General features: G+C 60.2%; 1 protein-coding gene across 21 annotated transcripts in view; it reads right to left on the bottom strand.

Annotated features, from left to right (window-relative positions):
* The window catches only part of ELN (elastin), a 30,774-nt gene that overhangs the window by 8,396 nt on the left and 1,386 nt on the right, over positions 1–20,992 (bottom strand). For 8 of the 21 annotated variants that reach the window (XM_081819563.1, XM_081819553.1, XM_081819546.1 and 5 more), the window contains exons 2-24: positions 16,212–16,262; positions 15,092–15,121; positions 14,542–14,574; positions 12,589–12,618; positions 11,311–11,346; positions 10,872–10,964; positions 10,518–10,595; positions 10,364–10,432; positions 9,665–9,712; positions 8,772–8,843; positions 8,485–8,514; positions 7,959–8,030; positions 7,296–7,337; positions 6,871–6,930; positions 6,529–6,576; positions 4,803–4,892; positions 4,665–4,718; positions 3,978–4,085; positions 3,318–3,359; positions 2,634–2,756; positions 2,364–2,405; positions 1,887–1,973; positions 953–1,009 (exon numbers count right to left, since the gene is read on the bottom strand). In XM_081819563.1, the coding sequence (XP_081675689.1) occupies positions 953–1,009; positions 1,887–1,973; positions 2,364–2,405; positions 2,634–2,756; positions 3,318–3,359; positions 3,978–4,085; positions 4,665–4,718; positions 4,803–4,892; positions 6,529–6,576; positions 6,871–6,930; positions 7,296–7,337; positions 7,959–8,030; positions 8,485–8,514; positions 8,772–8,843; positions 9,665–9,712; positions 10,364–10,432; positions 10,518–10,595; positions 10,872–10,964; positions 11,311–11,346; positions 12,589–12,618; positions 14,542–14,574; positions 15,092–15,121; positions 16,212–16,262 (1,395 nt within the window). The remainder of the gene's footprint in view (positions 1–952; positions 1,010–1,886; positions 1,974–2,363; positions 2,406–2,633; positions 2,757–3,317; positions 3,360–3,977; positions 4,086–4,664; positions 4,719–4,802; positions 4,893–6,528; positions 6,577–6,870; positions 6,931–7,295; positions 7,338–7,958; positions 8,031–8,484; positions 8,515–8,771; positions 8,844–9,664; positions 9,713–10,363; positions 10,433–10,517; positions 10,596–10,871; positions 10,965–11,310; positions 11,347–12,588; positions 12,619–14,541; positions 14,575–15,091; positions 15,122–16,211; positions 16,263–20,992) is intronic. The other 13 variants (XM_081819548.1, XM_081819568.1, XM_081819556.1 and 10 more) reach the window with 12 other exon arrangements.

Below are 20,992 nucleotides of genomic sequence, written 5' to 3'. Positions count from 1 at the left end.
GTTGCTTTCCCTCGAGGGGCCTCAGCTTCCTCATCCCTACAATGAGGCACGTGCAGGATCAGGAGCTCTTAACTTTGGAGGACAAGGACCCCTTTGGGGCTTCTGAGGGTGATGGAGGCAGTTACACAGTAAAGGGAACTCGGCAAGACGGGTAGACCTGGGTTCAAAGCGCAGCTCAGCCGCCATTGAGCTGAGCGAATGTGGGCACGTGACTCAAGCTCTCAGAACCTCAGTTTCCCCATCTGTAAAATGGGAATAGTAGTACCAACCCCATAGACTTGGTGTAAGGATTACCTCCGTACATACTGGCTTGGCAAAAAAGGGGTCGTTTGCCATACGTGAGTTTGGGGGTCAGCAGACCTGAAGTCAAGATGTTCTCTGGCCTAGACAGTGCTAAATTTTGTGATCGGAACCTTGATGTCTGCAGGTCCCTAAGGCCAAGGCACAGGGACCTCCCCCCGCCCAGGGCCTGGCATACAGTTGGAATCTATAAAGTGGGGCTGCTGTGGTTTGCCCTATTCAGGAAGGTGTGGATGCCTGGGGCTGCCAGGGTGGGCTTCGGAGGTAGCAAGAGACGGAGAGCTTCATCAGGCTGCAAGAAGTACTCTAGGAGGGTGGGAGTCCGGTGAGCCCAGCCTGAGGTCCAGAGGGGCGCAGGCCCCAGCTGCAGCTAGAGGCAGCAAGGGCTTTGGGAAAGCTGGGGAGCCGGGTCCTAGAGGGCTCGCCAGGGCCTGTTCTCACTTTGCTTTTCTGATCAGCCCTTCACCCACACCCCTAACAATGGTCAGATGGGCCAATGGTGGTGAGAAAGCCCCGAATGTGACAGCCCGAGGGGGCTTGCCTCCCGAGGAGAGCTGAGCTGCCAGACCCCAGAACAGAGAACATGAGGGGGAACAGTGCTCCAGAATGAGGGCTGGGAGCAGAATGGGGGAGGACTGGAGGGGGCACTTACCGAACTGGGCGGCTTTGGCGGCGGCTTTGGCGGCTGCAGCGGCTGGGGTCCCTACTCCTGGAGAGGTGAAGAGTAGGGATCAGGGGGCAGTCCCTGACACCCCTCTCCACATGCCCTGCCCCATCCCCTCTTCTGGAAAGACCACCTGTAGGGAAGTGTCCCCTCCCCCAGAAGACCCTCCCCACGCTGTGTCCTCAACCTGCAGAAAGAGAGGGGAACATGGACAGCCAGCCTGGCTTCCAGGCCTGCTCTGAGGATGGCCCACTAGCCAACCTGGGCATGTCCTTTCCCGGAGAAGCAGTTCTGCGACTGAGTTCTAGCTCTGGCTATGGCAGAGGGGAGCCCAGCGCTGATGGGTAGAAGCCCAGACCCTCTCCCAAGCCTCTAGAGGTCTTGTGCAGCTTTCTGCCAAAGGTGGTGTTAATTAAAAAAAAAAAAGTCCCAACAGTGCTTGTATCCCAAACTGGAGGAAACGGCTTGTTTTGGGGGAAAGCTCAAAAGGAAAATTTTTCCCCCACAAAGAAGGCATGCAGAAGAGAAATCGGGTGGGGAGAAACAACCAAGGAAGTCTATAACTTAATCTCCCTGTAACTTCATCTCTTCTCTTTGGCCTCTGACTGATGGGGGAGAATGAACACAGGAAGGCCAAAAGGTGGCCCAGGCCTCCCACCTGTTCCAGAACCAGAAAGGCCACTGGAGTAAAGGAGTTCCGTCACCTAGCTGCATGACGCCTGACTTCCCAAGCCTCCCCAGCAAGCTAGGATCCCGCAGAGGGTCTTCCCTCCCAAGTAGGGGAATTTGCCCTCCCTCCTCCCCATCTCTGGCCTCCGTAAAGTCTTGTCAATCCGCGAAATGATGCACTTGACCTGGTCAACACCAGGGCTCCTTCCATGAGACAAGCCAAACCCGTCTCTGGGTTGGGGACACCGCTCACCTGGCACCCCTCCTGTACCTGGGACACCTGCCACTCCGTCTCCGATCCCCGGCACCAGCCCTCCCAAGGCTCCTGCCCCTCCAGCACCTGGAGGAGTGAAGGGCGTCAGCTCTGTCCCTAGAGTCGCCCACCCGTTGGGAGAGTGAAGGGTGGGGGTGGTTTGGGGAACAGAATGGTTGCAAGGCCACCTCCAACTTGCTGGTTGGGGCTGGGGGTGATAAGCAGGGCCTCAATATTCATAGTGGTGGGCGACTGAACAGGGCGGAAGGGTTCAGAGTGGCTTTGGAAGTTGGGGCCAGGGACCTCCCGACCTTGACCTCAACAGAGAGGGAAACAGAGGCCTGAGCTTGAGGTGGCTCCGCCCTCACGCTGGGGGAGTGCTCTGACCTTGGAGCCTGGGCCCCCTGGGAGAGCAGGGCGGGGGAGGAGGGGATGGCACTGGCCTTGGCGTGGGGCCGGGCAGGGCCGGGCACTTACCGTACTTGGCTGCCTTGGCCGCGGCTGCTGCCTGGGCTGCAGCTGTTGGAGGGGGGGAGAGAGCCCCTCAGAAACCCCCCTGGATCTCTGGGGGGGCTATGCCTACGGCACTCTTATGCTAAAGTGCTAGAGCCCCTCTCTGCTCCCCCCACCCCAGCTCCTCCCTGAGCTCTCTGAAGCCCAGTCTACGCTCCCCTGCACCCCTCCCCCCATTGCCCTACAAGACAGAGGAGGCTTCTCCCACTTTTGCCTCATGGAACTCAGGCTCACGGGAAAGGGCAGCTCCAGGAACACCTCCGACTCCAGCTCCGATACCGTAACCAGGAAAGCCCCCAGCACCGACCCCGACCCCGTAAGTGGGAATGCCTCCAACACCCACTCCAGCTCTGGCCCCTGCAGACGGAAGAGAATCAGGTGGAAAAGCATCTCAGTAAGAGAGGTCGGGGAGGGCTTGGGGGGTGGGGGGTGGGGGTGGGATGCTGGTCAACTGGGAAAGAGGAGGCAAGCCTCCCCCAGGTCTGGTCCATGAAGGACTGGAGACCATACAATGCATGGGCCCCGGGCCAGCCTCCTCCAAGGAGCCTTTACTGACAACCCCCCCCCCCAGTGCTCTCTAACCCCTTGGGGAAGGGCCCCGTTGTTGGCCTTGGAGAGACTGTGGGCAGGTCCCATAGCCCTAGCCAGGCTTGGGCTCCTCTGAGAGGGCCCCGGTTGGGGCAGGGAGGGTCAGGGACGCTGTCTCCACTGGGAATGCCATACCGGGACTCTCCCATCACTCAGCCCCATGGCCTTATGGTAGGAGACTAGTGGAGGAGACATTGTCCCAGGGCCCAGCACTTCCAAGTCCCAGCTCTGCCAGTGACCTCCCAGTGACTTGCTGTGTGACCCTGGGCAAGTCACTCCCCTTCTCTGGCCAGAACAGGACGGGGCAGAGCTAATCAGCACAGCACTCACCGAATTTGGCTGCTTTAGCAGCTGCAGCTGGTGACACAGCTCCTGGAGAGACCAAGGGGGACACAAATGACTCAAGGGCCTACTTGTCCATATCCCCATCTACTCATCTGTTCATCTGTCTACTTAACCACCCATTCATCCACCCATTGATCTACCCATATGTCTGTCCATTTGTTTGTCTATCCTTGGACTTCGATCCACCCACTCAACCAACGTACCTCTCTGTCCAACCATGCACCCACCCATCCATCCACTTATCCACTCCTCTGCCTACCTATCGATTCATCTAACTATGCAATGGTTCATTTTGCATTTGCCTTCTACGCACCCATCTCATCGTTCGCTCATCCAACCATGTGCTTATCCATCCATCATCCATCCATCCATCCACTCACCATTTACTGAGCACCTATTCAGCTAAGGGCTGGGAATGTACACTGAGAGCCAGAAGATGAATTAGAGAAGCTGATGCTGGCCGTGACTAATTAGGAGATTGTTACAGCCCAAGGAAGAGAAGACGAGGCATGGCCGAGGGTAGGAAGAGAAGAGGATAGATGGGTGAGGTATTAGAGGGAATCCAAAAGTCTTAGCAACGGTTTCAATATTTCTCTCTTACGTGTGTATGCACGCGCACGCACGCACACACGTAGCCCAGCTCACCTGGGACTCCAACACCTGGGATTCCAACACCCGGGACCCCAACACCTGGGACCCCAACTCCCGGGCCGCCAAAGCCTGGTCCACCGGGCACCAAGCCTCCAGCAGCTCCTGGTGGAAGGAAAGGATTGTTCTCCTGGCCTGGACCCTGTGGGAACCTCAGAGGGCCTCCAAGGGCACAGCTCTGGGAGCTGTGGGGAGCAGTAGGTCCTGAGGGCAGGATCCCAGGTGGGCTGCCATTGTGCCTGCATGGATCCCACCCATCCGAGAGATGGGGAGGGCTGCCGGAACCTGCCCAGAGCTCTGAGGGTTTGGCTCTGTGGGTGGGAAGACCATGATCTAGGTCTAAAGCCGAGTCAGGTCTCTCCGCTGGGCCCCCAGGGAGTGGGTGCAGCAGTGGGACAGCCCTGAAGGGAGGAGGGGAGAAGCCAGCTGCTCCGTGCGACACCGCCCCCCGCCCCCAGCTGAGCTGATCAGTGGAGAACAATGGCCTTCCAGAAAGAGGGGCCAGAATGGGCAAAGGCAAGGAGGTAGGAACATTGCATGTTTAGGGAGTGGGGGGATAGAGGCTGCCGTAGATGGATGAAGGCCAGGTCCACCCAGCCTTGTAGGACTGGGCTGTCCAAGGCCCATGCGGATGGGGGGCTGAGGGCGCCGGGGTCCGGGCCGGCCACCCCTCGGGGCACTCACCGAACTTAGCTGCCTTCGCAGCAGCCTTTGCCGCAGCAGCCGGCGCCCCCGCCCCTGGAGAGACAGCCACAGAGCGTGAGGCCCTTCCCCCGGTGGCCCTCTCAAGAACACCCCCAGCCCCTGCTGGACGGACGCTACCTGCGATGCCTCCGATCCCAGGAATTGCGCCGGGCCCGCCGGGAATGCCGCCGCCTCCAACACCAGGGAGAACCCCGGCTCCTCCCGCACCTGCCGGGAAGGGCGCGCTGAAGACGTAGCTCCCAGGGCCCCTCCTGGGGCCGGGCAGGAAGGCTGCTTGGATGCTGGAATTTTAACCAGCACCACCTCCTCTGGGAATGCGGCCCAGGCATCTCCGGCTGGGCCTGCTCGAGGAGGCCCCCACCCCACTGTTCCTTGACTCACCCCCAAAGTGTCCATTTCAACATGCTCATTAAGGGACTTGTATGTTTTCAGACAAATCCCATTCTAATCACTGCCACATACTGAGAAACCACAAGCGGCCGCTCCCTGGGCCAGAGGGGCCCCTGTAGGAATGTTCAAGGCTTCCCCTCCCTGTGTTCCGAACACTCGGCCAAGTTTGTAATCCAAGCGCCTGGCTGCCCAGCTCTGGCAGCCCCTCGTCGCCCCACTCTCCTGCTCCCACATTCCAGCCATCCCCCACAGCGCGGGGGGCCTAGAGGGAGGGCCTGCGGGGCCTCCATGGAGCAGGCCTCTGGCTCGCTGCTTCCCCTCCACTCTTGCCCCCTTGGGATGGTGGGGATATGCTCTCCGTCCCATTGGGGTACAGGAGGGGCTCCCTGGGACTGGAGGTGAAGACAAGGACCTCAGCCCCAGTAATGTGATTCTGAACTGGTGGATGAGCTGGGACGGGGGCAGAGATGCTCACTCTGCCCACCACACAGGCGTGGGGAAGGCCATGCCACGTCTGCAGGCCGAGGGATCATGGGCTTGAGGAGCAGGTTAGAAGTTGTATAGTGCACATTAAATTGATACTGAACTATCACATTGTTTAAATACTCATGTAGGTACCGCCTAAAATTATCATTCTAACCATCATAGTACCCATCCCCTCTGCCTGGGCTTCTCCTTCCTGTTTTAACCACATGGCAAACTCCAGAATCGAATGTCATCTTCTCTGAGAAACCTTCTTGATTTCCCCCACGTAAAAATAATGTCTCCCTCTTCTTGACTCCCACCACAGTGCCTGCATTTTCCAGCAGGGCTCTTATTTGACCCTGGTCTCTGAAATAGCTGGATGGATGGATGGATGGATGGATGGATGGATGGATGGATGGAGGAATGAATGGATGGAGAGATGGATGGATAGATGGATGGATGGATGGATGGACTGGGGGATAGATGGGGGGATGGATGGATGAAGGGATGGATGGATGCGTGGAAGGAGGGATTGATGGAGGAGGGAGGGAGGGATGGAGGGAGGGAGGGAGGGATAGATGTGGGATGGAAGGGTGGAAAGAGGGAGGGATTGATGGATGGAGGGAGGGATAGATAAAGAAGGGATGGAAGGAGAGGGATGGAAGGATGAGGGAGGAATGGAGGATAGATGGATGGGGGATGGATAGATGGATGGATGAATGAAAGGATGGAGGGAGGAATGGAGAGATGGAAGGAAGGATGGATGGATGGATGGATGGGAAGATGGATGACGGATAGACAGGGATGGATGGAGAGAAGGATGGAAGAGAGAATGAGTGGATGGACAGATAGAGGAGTGGGTGGTATTGAAAACATTTGATAAATGGAGGTGGGGAGGGGCTGCCTTGGCTAGTTCTCTATGAGGCAGGCTCTCAGGGATAAAAGGGCTGGAGAGGCTGGGGGGCTGGGGGCTGGCAGATGCACTCACCATACTTTGCTGCTTTAGCTGCTGCTGCTGCAGCCTGCGCGCCAACTCCTGGGGGAGGGGAAGGAGAGAGACTCTGAAAACTGTACTCCTGCATTTCCAGAGCCCACCTGTTCCAGCCCCACGAGAACCAACCCTTTGGCAAAAGGGCATGGGGGAGGGGCTTCATAGCAAGCAGAGCTGAGGGAGCTGCCCTCACCCGAGATCCTTCTCCAGGCTCAGACTGGGGTCTAGATGCAGGGTGAGCTGGCCTGCATCCTGGAGAGACCCTGGCCAGCCCCTGGGGCTCTGGAGCCTGGGTGATTGGGGCCCCTTTGGCTGACAGTTGGCTGAGGTTCTCCTTACCTGTCCCCGTCGGGTACCCAGCCTTGGCCCCGGCACCAGCCACTCCTCCGGGCCCATAGCCTGTGAAACAGAGAGGCTCAGTGGGCATCTGTGCAGATCTGACTGCGGCTGCCCCCCCACCCTGCCCTTCAGGGGTCAGGCTGCCCAGAGTCTCCACGCTCTCACTCCCAGCCAGAGTGAAAACACATACAAATGGGTGTGGATGCTTATTCCCATTTTACAGGTGAAGAAACTGGTTTGCCCAAGGCCTGGGGCTAAGCGTGAGGGTCAGGATCGAGAACCAGGCTGAGTCCAAGTTCTATGTTCCTTTCTTAGGGGATTCCCATTCCAAGCCTCTACCCCATCCCCGGTTGGGTGCTGTCCTTGCTAGGCCCCTGCAGCTGGAAAGAGCTAGAAGCCCATCCGTTCAGGAGGGTCTTACTCACCGAAGGGCAGTTTCCCAGTGCTGTAGGGCAGTCCATAGCCACCTGAAGGGAGGGCAGGGTGGGCTCAGGGGCTGCTCCATGGCAACCCTATGCTGGGCTCCCATTTGCCTGGGTAGACAGCCCTACCCCCACAGGTACTAAGGCCTGAGACCTGGCCCCCACGCATGCACCAAAGGTCCCGAGCTGCTCACAGAGGCTCCCGGGAGAGCAGAGGCCGTGGGTGGAGGAGGGAGAGGGCACCCCTTCTCCAGGGGCTGATGGCACGACCCTCCCCCTACAAATCCAGGACCTGCCATGGCCCTAGAATCCCCGAGTCTCTTCTTTATCATCCTCCCAGGAGCAAACATCTCATTGTCTGAGCTGATGGCGGGGGCAGGGGGTGACATCAGAGGGGTTTTTCCATTGAAGGCTGTTTCTTACCATCAACACCTATGGTTCCCCATGGGGGCTACGGCTCTGTGTACCTGTGCATGTGCGGGAGGCCGGTGCCTACAGGATGGCTTCCCTTGCAGGCGACCAGACGTGGGGCGTCCATACTCAGGTGTCCTAACCCTCCCCACCCCCCTGCCGAGACACCATTGGCCAACAAAAGTCCCCCACACGCCTGCTTCTCATCTGTGAGGCCCGGGGAGTGGTGCATCTTGAGTCCTCTTTCTGACTCACCTGGCAGCTTGGGTGCCTTGATGGGGTACCCCAGCGGGACGCCAGGCTGCTGGCCCCCAAAGGGTCCGACTCCTGTGGGAACAAGGAGAGCGAGCTCAGGTCCCAGCCACGTGGGCCAGCAGCCCTGCAGGGCCGTCGGCCTCCCGCTCTACTCTCTGCTCAGAGTGAGCTCCAGAAACCATCCTGTCTTCCTGCGTCTTTGTCCCTGGTCAGCCCGGCCCTCCTCAGTGTCCCCGGGTCACTTCCTCCGGGAAACTGCCGGGCTCTCTCCCCGCGCTGGGGCTCGGGCCACAGTCAGGGCCTGTAGCTCTCCCGGCATGTGACACAGACGGTGGGATTTCTGGGCTCGTTTGGCTGCCGCACAGACAGAGGGGTTGGGGCTGGGGAAGCGGCCGGTGATCGAGGCCACATTGTGCGGAAGCCGGTTCAAGGCCTGCGGCAGTAGGCATGAGGGAAACCGGACAGGCCTTGCTGGGATTCGGGGTGCTGGCTGGGGGCACGGGGGGGACACCCAGCTATGCCTCACCTGGGATTCCGGCGAAAGCTCCACCTCCACCTGCAAGGACAGGAGCCATCAGCCTTTGCCACCATGGACCCCCGGCGGGCCGCCTGGAGCTTGGCCCCATCTGCCTGGACCTCCCGGCTCACACTTGGGGGTTTCTGAGAGGGGTGCTACCCATCTCGGCCGCCCACCCGGAGGGCCCTGAGCTCAGAGTCCCCATCCCCACTCCACCCCACCCCAGGGGCCACAGGGGCCTGGAGGAGGGTGGAGATTCCTTCCCGCCTTGGGCTCCCAGCCCACTGGCCGCATACCTGGGGTCTTGGCCTTGACTCCGGCTCCGGTGGGAACCCCAGGGAGCACCCCCACACCCGGGAACCGAGCTCCTGAGGGGCCGAGGGGGAGCTGGCCGTGAGGTGTGGGAAGGCAGACGAGCCACACCCCCCCGGGGTCCCAGAGCTGACCTTCTGTAATGACTATCAGCCACGGGCCCGGCTCCCGGGCTGGTGGGGGGCCTGTGTGGCCGTGATTCTCTTTCCCCGCCTGACCCAAGGTCAGAAGACCTGAGTGTTAATTCCATTTCCTAGCCACTTGAGCCTGTGCCTCAGTCGGCCTTCTCTCTAAACTGGAGTTAATTTGCAGCCACCCTGCCCACCGTCCCCGCACAAGGCGGAGCATCTGGTACTTGTCCCACTCCCGTCTCTGCTGGGACAGCCAGAGGGACAGTGGGGAGGGACACTCTGTCAGCAAATCCCTCGGAGCGGGCCGAGTCTGGGCTTTTGGGGGAATTCAGGAGGTCACATGCTGGGCGGGGTGGCCAGGCCAGGCCCTGGCAGGAAAAGGAGGGCAAGAGGGCAGCTCGGAGGGGGGTCTCCTGCAGGGTGGATGTGCCGGGCCGGCCCCCTGGTGACTCAGAGCTTTTGGGAAAGAACTGGCCACACTGGGACTTGCTGTGTCCCCGGGCGGCCCTCCTTGGGCTGTGACAATGGTCTGGGTTTGGGCCTAGGGTCAGCACTTGGGGCAGGCGGTGAAGCTCACTAGGCTCTTGGGGGAAAGATGACCGGGGCCTTCTGTCTGTTGGCCTGAGCTTTGATGCTCAGGGGGACAGTGCTGGTCAGGGCCCAGCTGGGGAGGCCACGGGCCACCAGGGAGGCTGCCGGGGGCTGCTCTCCTTGCCCTCGGGTCCCCTCCTTCTCCTGGCCCTCACCTGCGCCTGGGAGCACTCCACCTGGGTATACACCGGGCAGCCCCACACCTGTGGCGGAGAGAAGAGCTTTGAGCCGTGAGCCGTAGCCTGGCTTCTAGGAGCCCCTCCGGGGCCCTTCTCTCTGGAGCGGCCCCGGGGCTCCCGGACCAGCCACCCAGGGCCCGGAGGATGTCGCCAGAGACCCAAGCGCGGTGGCCGCGGCTCTCCCACGAGTTTCGGAAGTCATCTGCCAACCCTTCTGTGTGTGGATTTGTCTTGTCTCCCGGAGCCTGTTTACATGGCTGGCTCAGCCCACCTCTGGGCTAACAGCTTCCAGATGTTCCCTCCCTGCTGTGTGGACTCAGGCAGCCTTTTGTTCAACCTGAAGTCACTTCTTCAAGGGCTTGGTTGCAGAGTGCAAAGCACCAGACGGGGAGTCAGCGCGGCCCGGGGCTTAGGCCGGCTCTGCCGTGACTGCCTGTCCCTCCCGAGCCCCCCGTGCCCCATCTGCCCCTTGAGTGCTTGCCAGAGAGCGGGTCTCTGAGTTCCCTTTCTGCTCCCAGAGCTGGAAGAAGGACCCGGAAGGTAGGCCAGGGCCCGTCTCCGGCATCTCTGCCATGTTACACACGTGGGGCCAGGGCTCTGGTGCGGGGGGGTTGGGGGGCCTCTCCCCTCCCCGTCCGGCCCCCCTCCCGCTCCCCCCGGGGACTGCACACTGACCGGGCACCTTCCCGGGCTTCGCTCCGGCTCCGACTCCGACTCCGGCTCCAGCCTGAGGCACCACCGCGCCTGGCGTGGGACGGGGCCCGCATCAGAGTGGGGTCTGCCCGGGCCTGCGGCCTTCCCCTGGGCAGCCCAGCTCTACCCACCATACCTGTAGACACTCCCAAGCCGCCGATGCCACCAAGGCCGCCCACCCCGCCAAGGCCGCCGACACCGCCAAGCCCAGCCCCTACAAAGCCGGGAGTGGGAGAGGCCGGGGGTCACACAAGGGATGGTGGGAGGCAGGAGGGCCCTGGGCGGTCAGGGTTGAAGGCCCTGCGTTAAGGCCTGGCCCCGCCGCCACTTCGCTTTGAGACTTGGGCACGGCTGGCGGCCTCCCCGAGTCCCGGTGGATTGGGGATGAGAGTTCTGCCCGCCCGCCCGCCTCCCAGGGAAGGGTCTTCGCAAAGTCGTGAGCTCACAGAGGCCAGAGGGCTTACGGCATGTCCCCAAGGGTAACACTCACCAGCCTTGGCAGCTTTATAGGCCGCGGCAGCACCCGCTGCTCCACCGGGCACCAGAGCCCCCGGGTAGGCGCCTGCTGGAAAGGCCCCGAGCCCTGCCCAGGGGAGGACCCGGTGAGACTCTGAGCCCCAGCCCACGGGGCCCTGTCCCTCCTGGGAGGCCAACTGCTTCCATACCAAGCAGTGAGCCCTGCTCCCAGGACCAGGTTTGGCGCCGGAGAGCTATAAATTGGCCCCTGGGGCTTCTCTCCTGCTCTCACACCGGACCCAGCCGTGACCTGCCTGTGCCCTGGGCAACTGCTACAACATCACCCCCATGCAAGCGCCCAGGACACGCCTGGCCTTTCATCCCTGTACCCCAGCTGCCCTCCGCACCTAACAGACACCCTGGGCTTGGCTCTGGCCCCCTGATGGGCAGGTTGCCTGGATGTCAACACTAACCTGCCCCAGGGCCACCACCTGCGAGCCCACCAGCACCTGAGGGGAGAAGGGGACAGAGCCAGGTGAGGAGAGAAGCTGGTGTGCGGGCGTCATTCCTGGGCCCAGGGTGGGAAGGGTCTCGTGGAGGGTGATCAGGAACCGGGCAGGGCCGTGTGCAGCGCTCAGGCCCCTAAGCTGGACTCCAGCAGTTGGTACTTAGGGGCCGATCCTGATAAAATAGTGACCAGCAACTAGGTGCCATGTAGGCGTGATAGCATTGACCTCCCCCATAACACCCCTAGGCCAGACCTTGCTTCTGCTCGGCCTGCCAGCTAAAGGGGGGCCCAGCAGGGCTTTCTGTGCCAGGTCCTGCTCTGTTCTTTCCATCAGCACCCACCCCAGGCCTGTGCTGCTTCCTTGCAGGGGTCCCCCGGCTCAGCCCTCTCCTCCTCCCCTATATCTGGAGCCCCTTCCATCGCCCACCATCTGTCTGTCTGTCCATGCAGCCTGCCCTGCAGTGCAGGAGCCTCCTTGCTTGAACACGGATGCTAAAATGTTTATGAGAAGCCAAATGGGTCCCTTTGGCTCTCTCCTTCCCACATCTGGGCCCAATTGCTCCTTCTCCCCCTCCAGGAGACATTCCATGGCTTTGGCCAGGACCGATGGGCAATCAGGTTGGAGTTCACAACCGAGCCAGGTTTGTTTCCAATTCTGTGAGAATCTTTTCCTGCAAGCTCCAGTCCTGGCTGCCAGGGTCCCGAGCCCAGGGGCAGGCCTCTCTGCGGACAGGCTCCAGACGCAGGGGACTACTGAGCCCCAGAGGAGCTACCCGGCTTTCCCTGGGTGTGGTCCCCCTTCCTACGCCATCTCCTCCTTGTCTGAGCTGACCACGTCTGAAACTCAGTGGGCCCCTCTGCAAGGTGGGTCTCTAACTCCGGCCCCTCTCCCTTCCAGGCAGGTGCAGTATGCGTCCGGCCAGGGCTGGGGGTGTGCTGGGTGCATTTCCTTAGCACCTCAGGCCCTACCCCTCCCCAGTTCTGTCAGGGGCTTCTCTCAAGCCAAGCCCATTTCCTGAGCTCCAAGAGGGCAGGGAACAGGCTCAGGCCTTTCCTGACCACAGAAGGGCTGGGAAGAGAAGATGAGGACCCGGCAGGAAGTGAGAAGAAGCTGGGGCTGGTGGGTGGGCAGGCCACCCTTCTGCTCTGCCCTTTTCCCATGCTCCCCCACCAGCTGTCTGATCCCAGGGCCACCTGCAGCATGACCAGTCCCACCCCTGCTCGCTCCTCCCAGGGGACTCACCTGCCCCGAACGCCCCCAGGAGTCCAGCCCCTGGAAAGGAGGAGAGAGGTGAGGAGCTGCCCATAGCTGGGAGCCCAGGGGCCCGGCCAGCTTAACCCTCTGTCTTCCCAGAGTCACAGAGCCCTGGATCCAAACCCTGCTGCCCCTAGCTACTCTGTGTATGAGGGGAGCAAGTCACTTCACCTCTCAGAGACTCAGTATCCCCACCTACGGAATGGCCAGCATGTCCCCAACCTTCCCGGGACCAGTGGGCTGGTGAGTAGAAAGTACTAGTGTGTGCCACCTGCCAGGGCACCCAGTGGGTGTCCCCCCAGCTCCTTCCCGTCCTCCCCGGCCGGCGGCTGGCCTCCAGCTGGTGCTGGGGGGGTGGGTGGTGCTGGTTCCCGGCTGCCTGGGCCCCCACTGAGAGTCCGGGCAGGCCCAGCCCGCCGAGGCCCCCGTGGAGTGGCTGCCCGGGCACCCACCCTCTACTTGTCAAGGGATTAATTGTTCCCAAGCATGACACGCGCCGCCTGTGCTCCGTTCCGTCCTGCCTGGGCAGGCCCGGACGTCCCCGTGGCCAGGCTGTGCAGATCTGCTCTGGGGTCGGGGAGGGGGGCACTGTGACCCGAGCCGGGCCTTTGTGGCCCAGGGTGCTGAGGCTGAAAGGGGGTGACCTCAGGCCCTTGCCGTCAGAAAGAGATGTCCTGACTTCCCTTTTGGTCTACTCCTTCACTCCGAGCCCAAAGTTCTTTCAGATGTCTACACTAAGTCTTGCACTCATTAATGCCTCGCTTTAGCGCCCATCCCTTATGGGCCTCTGTGGGCAGCGGCCCCAGTCTCCCCACTGGTGTTTTATCACCACTGCCCCGGGTCCCCCGCTGCCGGTGGGATCCACTCATCCCCCCCTAGCTTTGCAGTCACGACCCCCACGAAGCAAAGTCCTTAGTGGGCTTTCCCGGCTAAGCAGAGTCCTACTCCCACGCCTTCGCCTCCTCCCTGCCCTCGGGGACCCTGTGAGGACAGCTCGCCCCTCCAGGAAGACTGGGATGCAGCTTTTGGCAGGATCAGCAGTGAAGCCCAAAGGCTCCCGGCCTCGCAGACTCCTACAGACCCCAGGAAAGCGCTTGCCCAGGATTCCCGCTCTCTCGCCTCTCTCCTTCTCGCCTGGCCTGGCCCCGGAGTTTCACAACCCAGACAGGCTTGCAGGGAAGGGGGGATCTGGGTCTTGTAGATTCATTTGCACTTGGATCATCGAACACTGGGATTTCGTAAGAGCCGTTGGACATCCAAACTGTCCTGGAGCCTCTGGTTTCAGAGCCGGGGAGATGCGGAGCAGGGGTGGGGGGGGCTGCCAAGGCCACATGTGGAGCATCTCACGCCGATGGGGCCATAAATCTGGACCATTTCCTCCACCTGCTCCTTATCCACCAGTGTTTCCAGAGGGACCCGCCCTCCTCCTTTCCTGCGGGTGTGTTTTTTGGAGCTGACAGTGGACCTCAGTGGCAGATCCGGGCCCCATGGGCAGAAGCCTGGACAGATCTAGCCAGATCTTCTTACTGGAAACCTCCAAGGTCTAGACACAGATGGAAGGGGCCTGGTCAGGAGGGGAGCTCATCAGGGCCCAGGGTCAGGGTTCGGGCTGGGGTTAAGTCCAGGCCTCGGTCTCAGGTCAGGGTTCAGCCTGGGGTCAGGATAAGGGCTCCGATTGTCACTGAGGTCAGAGATGTCTAGGGTCTTGGCCTAGAGGCTGGAGAAACTTGGTCTGGGGTCAGGGGACCATCCAGGTGGAGTCTGGAGCCCACCATCTGATTCTGAGCACGAGAGTGACATTCATAGGCTTGGTGGCCATTGGAACATCAGTCCCTGCCTTCTACTCCCCCCCCCCCCCGCCCCAGCATCGGGGCTGTTTCTGAGACGGTTCACAAGTCTGTGGGCCCTGCCCTCCCCTGCCCCTGGGGCCTCAGGTCTTACCTGGCTTGGGCGGTTTGCCTCCAGGCCCCAGAGCTGCAGAGAAAAGAGGTGGGAGTGAATGAGGAGCCCCAAACCATGATTTTTCTACTGTTTATCTCCCTGGGGCGGTGTGGGGGGGCGTGTCTCACTCCCCAGGTCCTAGAAGGGCTGATAGGGATGGTCCTCCCCTTTGGACAGGGAACTGCTGGGAGCCCAGTGTCTGGATGTGTGGGTGGGAAGCCTAGCTCCAGCCCTGATTTATGGTTTCTACTCTCTCAGATTCAGTTTCTCAGCCCCAGAAGGGAAAACGATACCCACTCAGCGGGCCTTGCAGGGGTGTTGTGGAGGATCAAAAGCCACGGGAAAGGAGGCAGGGGCCACCAGGGAAAGAGGCCAGGGGAGGGGCTTGGGAGGCCAGTAGGTTCCGGCAAGTCTCTCCCAACTGGAAGCTCTGTCTGTAAACTGAGGGATGTCTAGGCCTTCTGGGGGTTCTGAGGCCGGGGGACCTGGGTGGACCAGAGTGACAGCCAGACCCCATCCGTGAGGAACCAAGTTTGGTTTCTGAGCTCACCTCCTCCTCCCAGACCTCCGAGACCAGCACCTGTGTTGAGAGAGAGAGAAAGAGACAGAACCATCAATGTCTCTGCCAGAAAGCTGCCCATGGACCCACGGTCAAGTCCCTCACTGCCTAGCTGCATGACCTTGGGTGAGCCTTAACCTCTGTGAGCCTCAGTTTCCCCATTGGGCCAACAGGCCAGTGCCACTTTGTGTCTGGGAGTGTGTCGGCAGCTGCCCTCCATTTCATATCGGGCCTGAACCCTCAAATGCTTTTTTCTTTCTTTTTTCTTATTAGATCATCACTTTATTATAAAAGGATGTAACTCAGGAATGGCCAGAGGAAAGAGGCGCGGGGGGTGGGGGGGGTGGGGCAAGGTTTGGGAAAAGGGGCGGGGCTTCCACGCCCTCTCTGGTGCCTCTTCCTGCACATTCAGGTGTCCACCTCTCTGGAAACGCCTTTCCAATACTTTCTAAGTATTGAAAGTGCTGCATTTGATTTTTCAATCTGCTTTAAAGCATGATGCTTTTTTTTTTCATAGTAAAAGAAAATGTGCCCTCCCCCCATGCCAGAGCTGCAATATTCTGCCCCTTATCTTTCGGGGGTGTTCCCAGTCTCTAGCCGCACGCGGTCGTTGCTTTTACATTGTTAGCACCCGGAAAAGCACTCTGCCGTCCGGTTGGGCAGGTTGCACACTCCTATTTTTTAGTAGCTGTGTATTATGTCAGGGTCGACTCAATCACACCCTCCAGTCAGGTGGGCTTTTTTGTTTTATGTCTTTGCAAATAACCCCCCGATAAACTTTGTTCAGGATCTCTCTTTTTCTCTACCTTTCAATTATTTTCTTTGAATGGATTCCCAAGAGTGGGGTTCATGGTTTGAGAGGCAGGGGGGGCATGATGGCGCCCACTTCCGTACAGCCTGGCAAACAAACACTGTCTTTCATCTTTCAGAAAATGCATGCTCTGAGTACTTGTAAAAGTGTCACGCAGACTGCCTTTAAGTAGGAGCGGCTCGCGGGTCTGCTTGGGGGGCGCGCCAATGTTCTTCCAGTCTGCGCTGTCATGGGGCGCATCTCTTACGAACCGATCACGCTCTGCCTCACCTGGGTGTGTGGAAGTTTCACGTACATTACCTGGGTAATAGACGCCTCCGGGAACTCCACCAGGAACAGCCCCCGGGACCCCTGGAAGTAAGTAAGTACTAGAACTAGTAAAAGCGCGGTGACCATAATAATGGCCCTATGAGGTTGGAAGGGCAGAGGTGACTATCTTCGTTTTAACAGATGTGAAATCGGGCTCAGAGAGGTTAAGACGGGTGCCCAGGGACACACAGCTGGAAAGAGATGGAGTCTGGATTCAAACCCAGGCCACCCCTCTGAGCGGGATGGTTGGCACGGTGTTACCTGCTCCTCTCCCCGCGGAGAGGGCCCGGTGTGGGGCTGCGGCTGGGTCCCTTCGTCTGGGCAGCCAACGCTACCCAGCCCTGGGCAGCACGAGCAGGGGCCGGAGCTGGGGGCGGGCAGCCTGGGCTGGGACCGCGAGCAGTAAGGGAGTGTGGCCATCGCAGCACTAAGCCGGCCAGCCCCACACTGATACGATGGCGTGAGGTCAGCGTCCTCAGCCGCCGGGCAGCCACGGTTGGGTGGGGTTCTGGCCGCCTGACACAGGGCTGTCTTGGGAGGTGCCGGGGCCCAGAGGGGGACACCATGAATGAGCAAAGTGAATAGTTTCCTAAGGAAAAGCTAATTCACTGGCCAGGCCAGGGGCTGTCTGCCCGGCCGAGATCACGAGTTCATTCCCCACGGACCCGCGAAGCCCTCCCTGGGAAACGCCGGGCGGCCGGGCCCCGCACCGGGCCTGCCGTGATCATGGCAACAGACGATCCCGGGGCGGCCCAGGCCCCGACTCCGCCACCACAGAGCGGCCCCAGCCTTGACGAGTGGCCTTGCCAGGGCTCCGGCCAGGGCCCCGGGACCACCCCGCTGACAGGGGCGCGGGTGGGGTTGGGGGACAGGGTCGGGCAGCTCTGCGGTGTGTCTGGAGGCCTCATGGCAGATGTCTGGCCACTGTGGCCCCGTCAGCCTGAGCAACAGCCCAGCGGGGTGGGGAATGCCAAGCTGTCACGGCTACCCCATGCCAAAGCCCCGGCGCCACAGCCCCCCAGGGCCTGGAGGCCCCCCCCACCCCCCCACCCCCCCACCCCAGGGCCTGTCATCCAGACCTGGAGTGTGCAAGCAATCAGGTCAGAGCCTCGGGGACGCAGAGTGGTGGCCCCAGGAGGTTGGGCCTGCTGGGAAGGAGCGCCTGGGCCCTGTCACCGGCTGCCAAGCACGCACACAGCCTGCCTTGGGTTTTTGATGCCTCCCTTGGCCCCGGCCTCCGGCTCTGAGCGCTGTCTCTTCTGTGCCTTTCCCCGTTTAGTCCGGGTGTTTCTCTGCTTCAGCTCTCATCCTCCTCCCCTTTCTTTCCCTCCCGACAGTCCCCTCTCCCCACCTCTCTGCTCTCTGGCTCCGGGGCAGGCTGCTCAGGACAGACCCGCCTGGCCTCTAATCCTGGCCGTGCCACTTCTTGGCATCTGCGTGAACTTGGGCAAGTCACTTAGCCCCTCCAAGCTGCAGTTTCCTTGTAAGCGATGCGGGACTGATAACCTCTGCCTTGCAAGGCTGTTGCAAACTGTCAAAGGGTCCTGCCCTGAATCTAGCATCCAGTGATTGCTCAAAAAAAAAAGAGGTGACTCTGTCTACACTTCACTGCGCATGCGTGGCCTGGGGCCAGGTACCCAGTAGATAGTCAATAAACCACAGGGGAATGAGGTTGAAGGGAGACAAGGATGTTGCCTGTGGGTCTGGGTCCAACCTGTTCTATCCCCAACCAGCCTGGGGGGCTCCCCACCTTGGGCCCGGCTGAACCCCTACTTCCTCTGTTGAGGTTCTGCTCCCCTGCACCTCATCTGGGGTCCTGCCTGCTCTCTCCCCAGCACCTGCCCATCTCTCTGCAGCCCTCCTGGCCTGCCCCAGCTGTCCCCACACCCCCCCATGATTCAGATCCCAACAGCGATTGCCAAACTCCGTGCCCAAACCATGATGGCCTGGGGAGCTAGAGATTTTGACCGCCATTTTGCACTGAGCTAAGGGAGAAGGATCAGGGGATGCAAAGGATCCCGGCCCTGCCTCCTCTCGCCAAGTGCCGGAGAGGTGAGAACAGATTAAGACAGTAGTCGGTCAAGGGCCTTCAGAAAGGCAGATTTCATGCTCCAGCTGGTCATCCTCCTCCTCACCTTGGTCGGAGCCGTGCCTCCTGCCAGGAGCGCCTCTCTGCTACCCAAGTCCTGTCCTTCCTCCAAGACTGAGCTCAAATTCTCCCCCTCCTGCCTTCTCTGAGCCTGTGGTTCTCACTGCTCAGCTCGTCCAAAGGAGTTGGCTTGGAGCATGCTTGTCTTGTTTTATGTGGGTTTGGCTTGTTTTGCAGGCTAGCCCAGGGTGGAACTTGTCTCTTGCCTCTTAGAATCCTGATCCTAGACTCTCAGAGATCATAACAGTCTTCTGGCGTGGGCAGAAACTCCTTCTGCAAACATCCCCCTGTGCTCCGGCTTGCATGCCTCCGGTGACAGGAAAGTCACCCCCTCCCGATGCTGTCGGCTCTACCTCTTTCTGCTGAGATAGAATCTGCCCTTCCGTCTCTCCAGTTCCGCCTCACAGAGCCCCAGAGCCCCAGGCTCATCTCTCATCCACAGACGGCCTCTCAGGCATTGCCTTTTCTTTCAAGGTCTAACTCAAATGTCGCTTCTGCTATGAAGCCTTCCTGGATTTCCCGGGACTCTTCCCGGCCCTTCCCCACCCACCCCCACCCCTGCCGCCAGGGCCCCCAGTCGTATCTGCTTCCTCCATCACTCATGCGTGCTCCACCCAGCAGACAAAACATGGCGTGAGTAGCAAGAGGGAAAGTTAAACCTTAAAAATGTGCTCTAATTATAAGAGTCAATCGGTCCAAGTAAACACATTCTGAATAAGAAGATGAATCGTTTCAGGAATTCACATTCCCACAGTCCCCTTATTTGATGTGACTTTGGCAGATGTTACGCGGCGGGAGCCTCCCACTGGGCCTAGGAGATAAATAGGGCAGGGATGTTTCTCCTCATTTGATGGCCAGTGAGACGGGGCATCTGGCCCGGACCCACAGCTGACCCCAGTCACATGCAGGGCCTTCTGCCTGGGCCCTGGGCTTCAGGTTCAAAGATGTGGAGAAGGCTGTTAGGGAATGAGCATTGGGCCAGCAGGCCTTGGCAAGGGGCTTTGCCAAGCCCCAGTCCAGGGGGCTGGCAAGGGAGCAGATAAGACCTTACGAAGCTGTTTATTGTTTGCCTGGAGAAAGGCTGCCAAGGGCTTTTCAAAAACAATCTGTCCTCTAGTGGGTGACTCTGTCCCCTCCCTCCCCTGGGCATGTCTGCCCTCCTGCCTCAGCCCTAGCAAATGCAGAGAGAGGGATTAGCCCTTCGACCACAGGTCCTCCACCCTGGAGGCTCATCGGAGTGACCTGGGCGGCATTTACAAAACCTCCACAATCCAGTTCCCTCCTCAGACCAAAGAAAGCAGGAATTCTTGGGTGGGACCCTGGTATCAGAGCCGTTTCAAGTTCCCGAGTTAACTCCAATATGCAGCCAGGGTTGACAAGCCCTGTTCCAAATTATCCTTAGTTCCGGAATCAGGAAAAGAAAAGGCTGATAATATTTCTGGGGCACGGGGGACGGAATTCTACCCGATTTAATTGTTTTTTCTCTCTCTTTTTAAATGGCGTGGGGGTTTGGGGCGGCGGGTCCTCAAAGCTACTTTGGACCCATCCTAAGTGGGTTTAGATAACCCTTTCCATCACAGTCTTCCTAGGGAGCCCCCTCCACTGGCAATATAGTTCTTTGGAGCTGGGGAACCCATGGGGGTGATGTCCTCTTGGCAGAGGGTGGGGTGGGGGGCAGAAGCTGGGCTCCCCAGGAGAGCTGGGGGGTGGCTCCGTGTGTGTAGGCATATGACCCCTCCCATTACCTCCCCCCGACCTCTCTCGGAGGCTCTGGGCAAAAACCCCAACAGATGTCATGGATTCACACAGCCCTTACTGGGACCCAGTTGCTCTATCATCTGGGACCGAGCTGAGATTTATGTTTGCAAAAGAAGAACAAGGACAGTTGAGGGTTCGCAGTGTCACCGAGAGCACAAGGAGAGGGTGCCTTCTGCTTGAGGGTGTGCCCTCTCTGGAGGACTCATCCCTGGGCATGCTCCTCCCCAGAGGTAGCCTGGTACCCGGCCCCCCACCCCTCATCCTTTGGCAGAGAACTGGCTGGTGCTCAGCCCCCCTGAGGCTGCCTTACCCTGTCTCAGCCTCCATTTCCCTATTTGCAAAAGAGGATAATGTTCTCTTAGGGTTTTTGAGGGGGTTAATTGCCACGCTCCGGGTAGAAGCGCTGTCTGGGGAGGCAGGTGCTCAGGGGCCACACCCGGGGGAGCGGGGAGGAGGTTCAGGAGGGCCCAGAGCTGCTGCTCTGGCGGGGGGGGGGCACGCTGGGGTGGCCCGGTCCTGGGGGTTTGTCTCGCTCCCCCTGCTGGGCCCCACCTGATGGTGCACGAGTCCCCCTGCCCCTCCTCCAGGTCCAGGAGCTGACCTCCGTGCAGGAACCCTCTGCTCCCAGCAGCGCTGCCCAGCTAGTCAGTCACATGGAAACTGTTACTGCTGCCCAGCCCCGTACTCCAGCCCTCCGGCCTGGCCCTGCTCCCACCTGGCCCCCGCCCCCTGCACTGGCCCCCACTGAAGGTCTGGTTCTTACGGCAAGGGGACGCCCCCAGAAAGCTGACCCCCACGCAGGCTACCCCACCAGACGGCTCAAGTATCTGCACTCCTCTCTTCCCATGGCCAGGAGCACCTTTCG

The sequence above is a fragment of the Leptonychotes weddellii genome, chromosome 5 (genome assembly GCF_054177405.1).
Source record: "Leptonychotes weddellii isolate Sample4059 chromosome 5, ASM5417740v2, whole genome shotgun sequence".
Lineage (NCBI taxonomy): Eukaryota > Metazoa > Chordata > Mammalia > Carnivora > Phocidae > Leptonychotes > Leptonychotes weddellii.
Note: the sequence above shows the minus strand (reverse complement) of the source record. Positions and strands in the feature narration are given on the sequence as shown.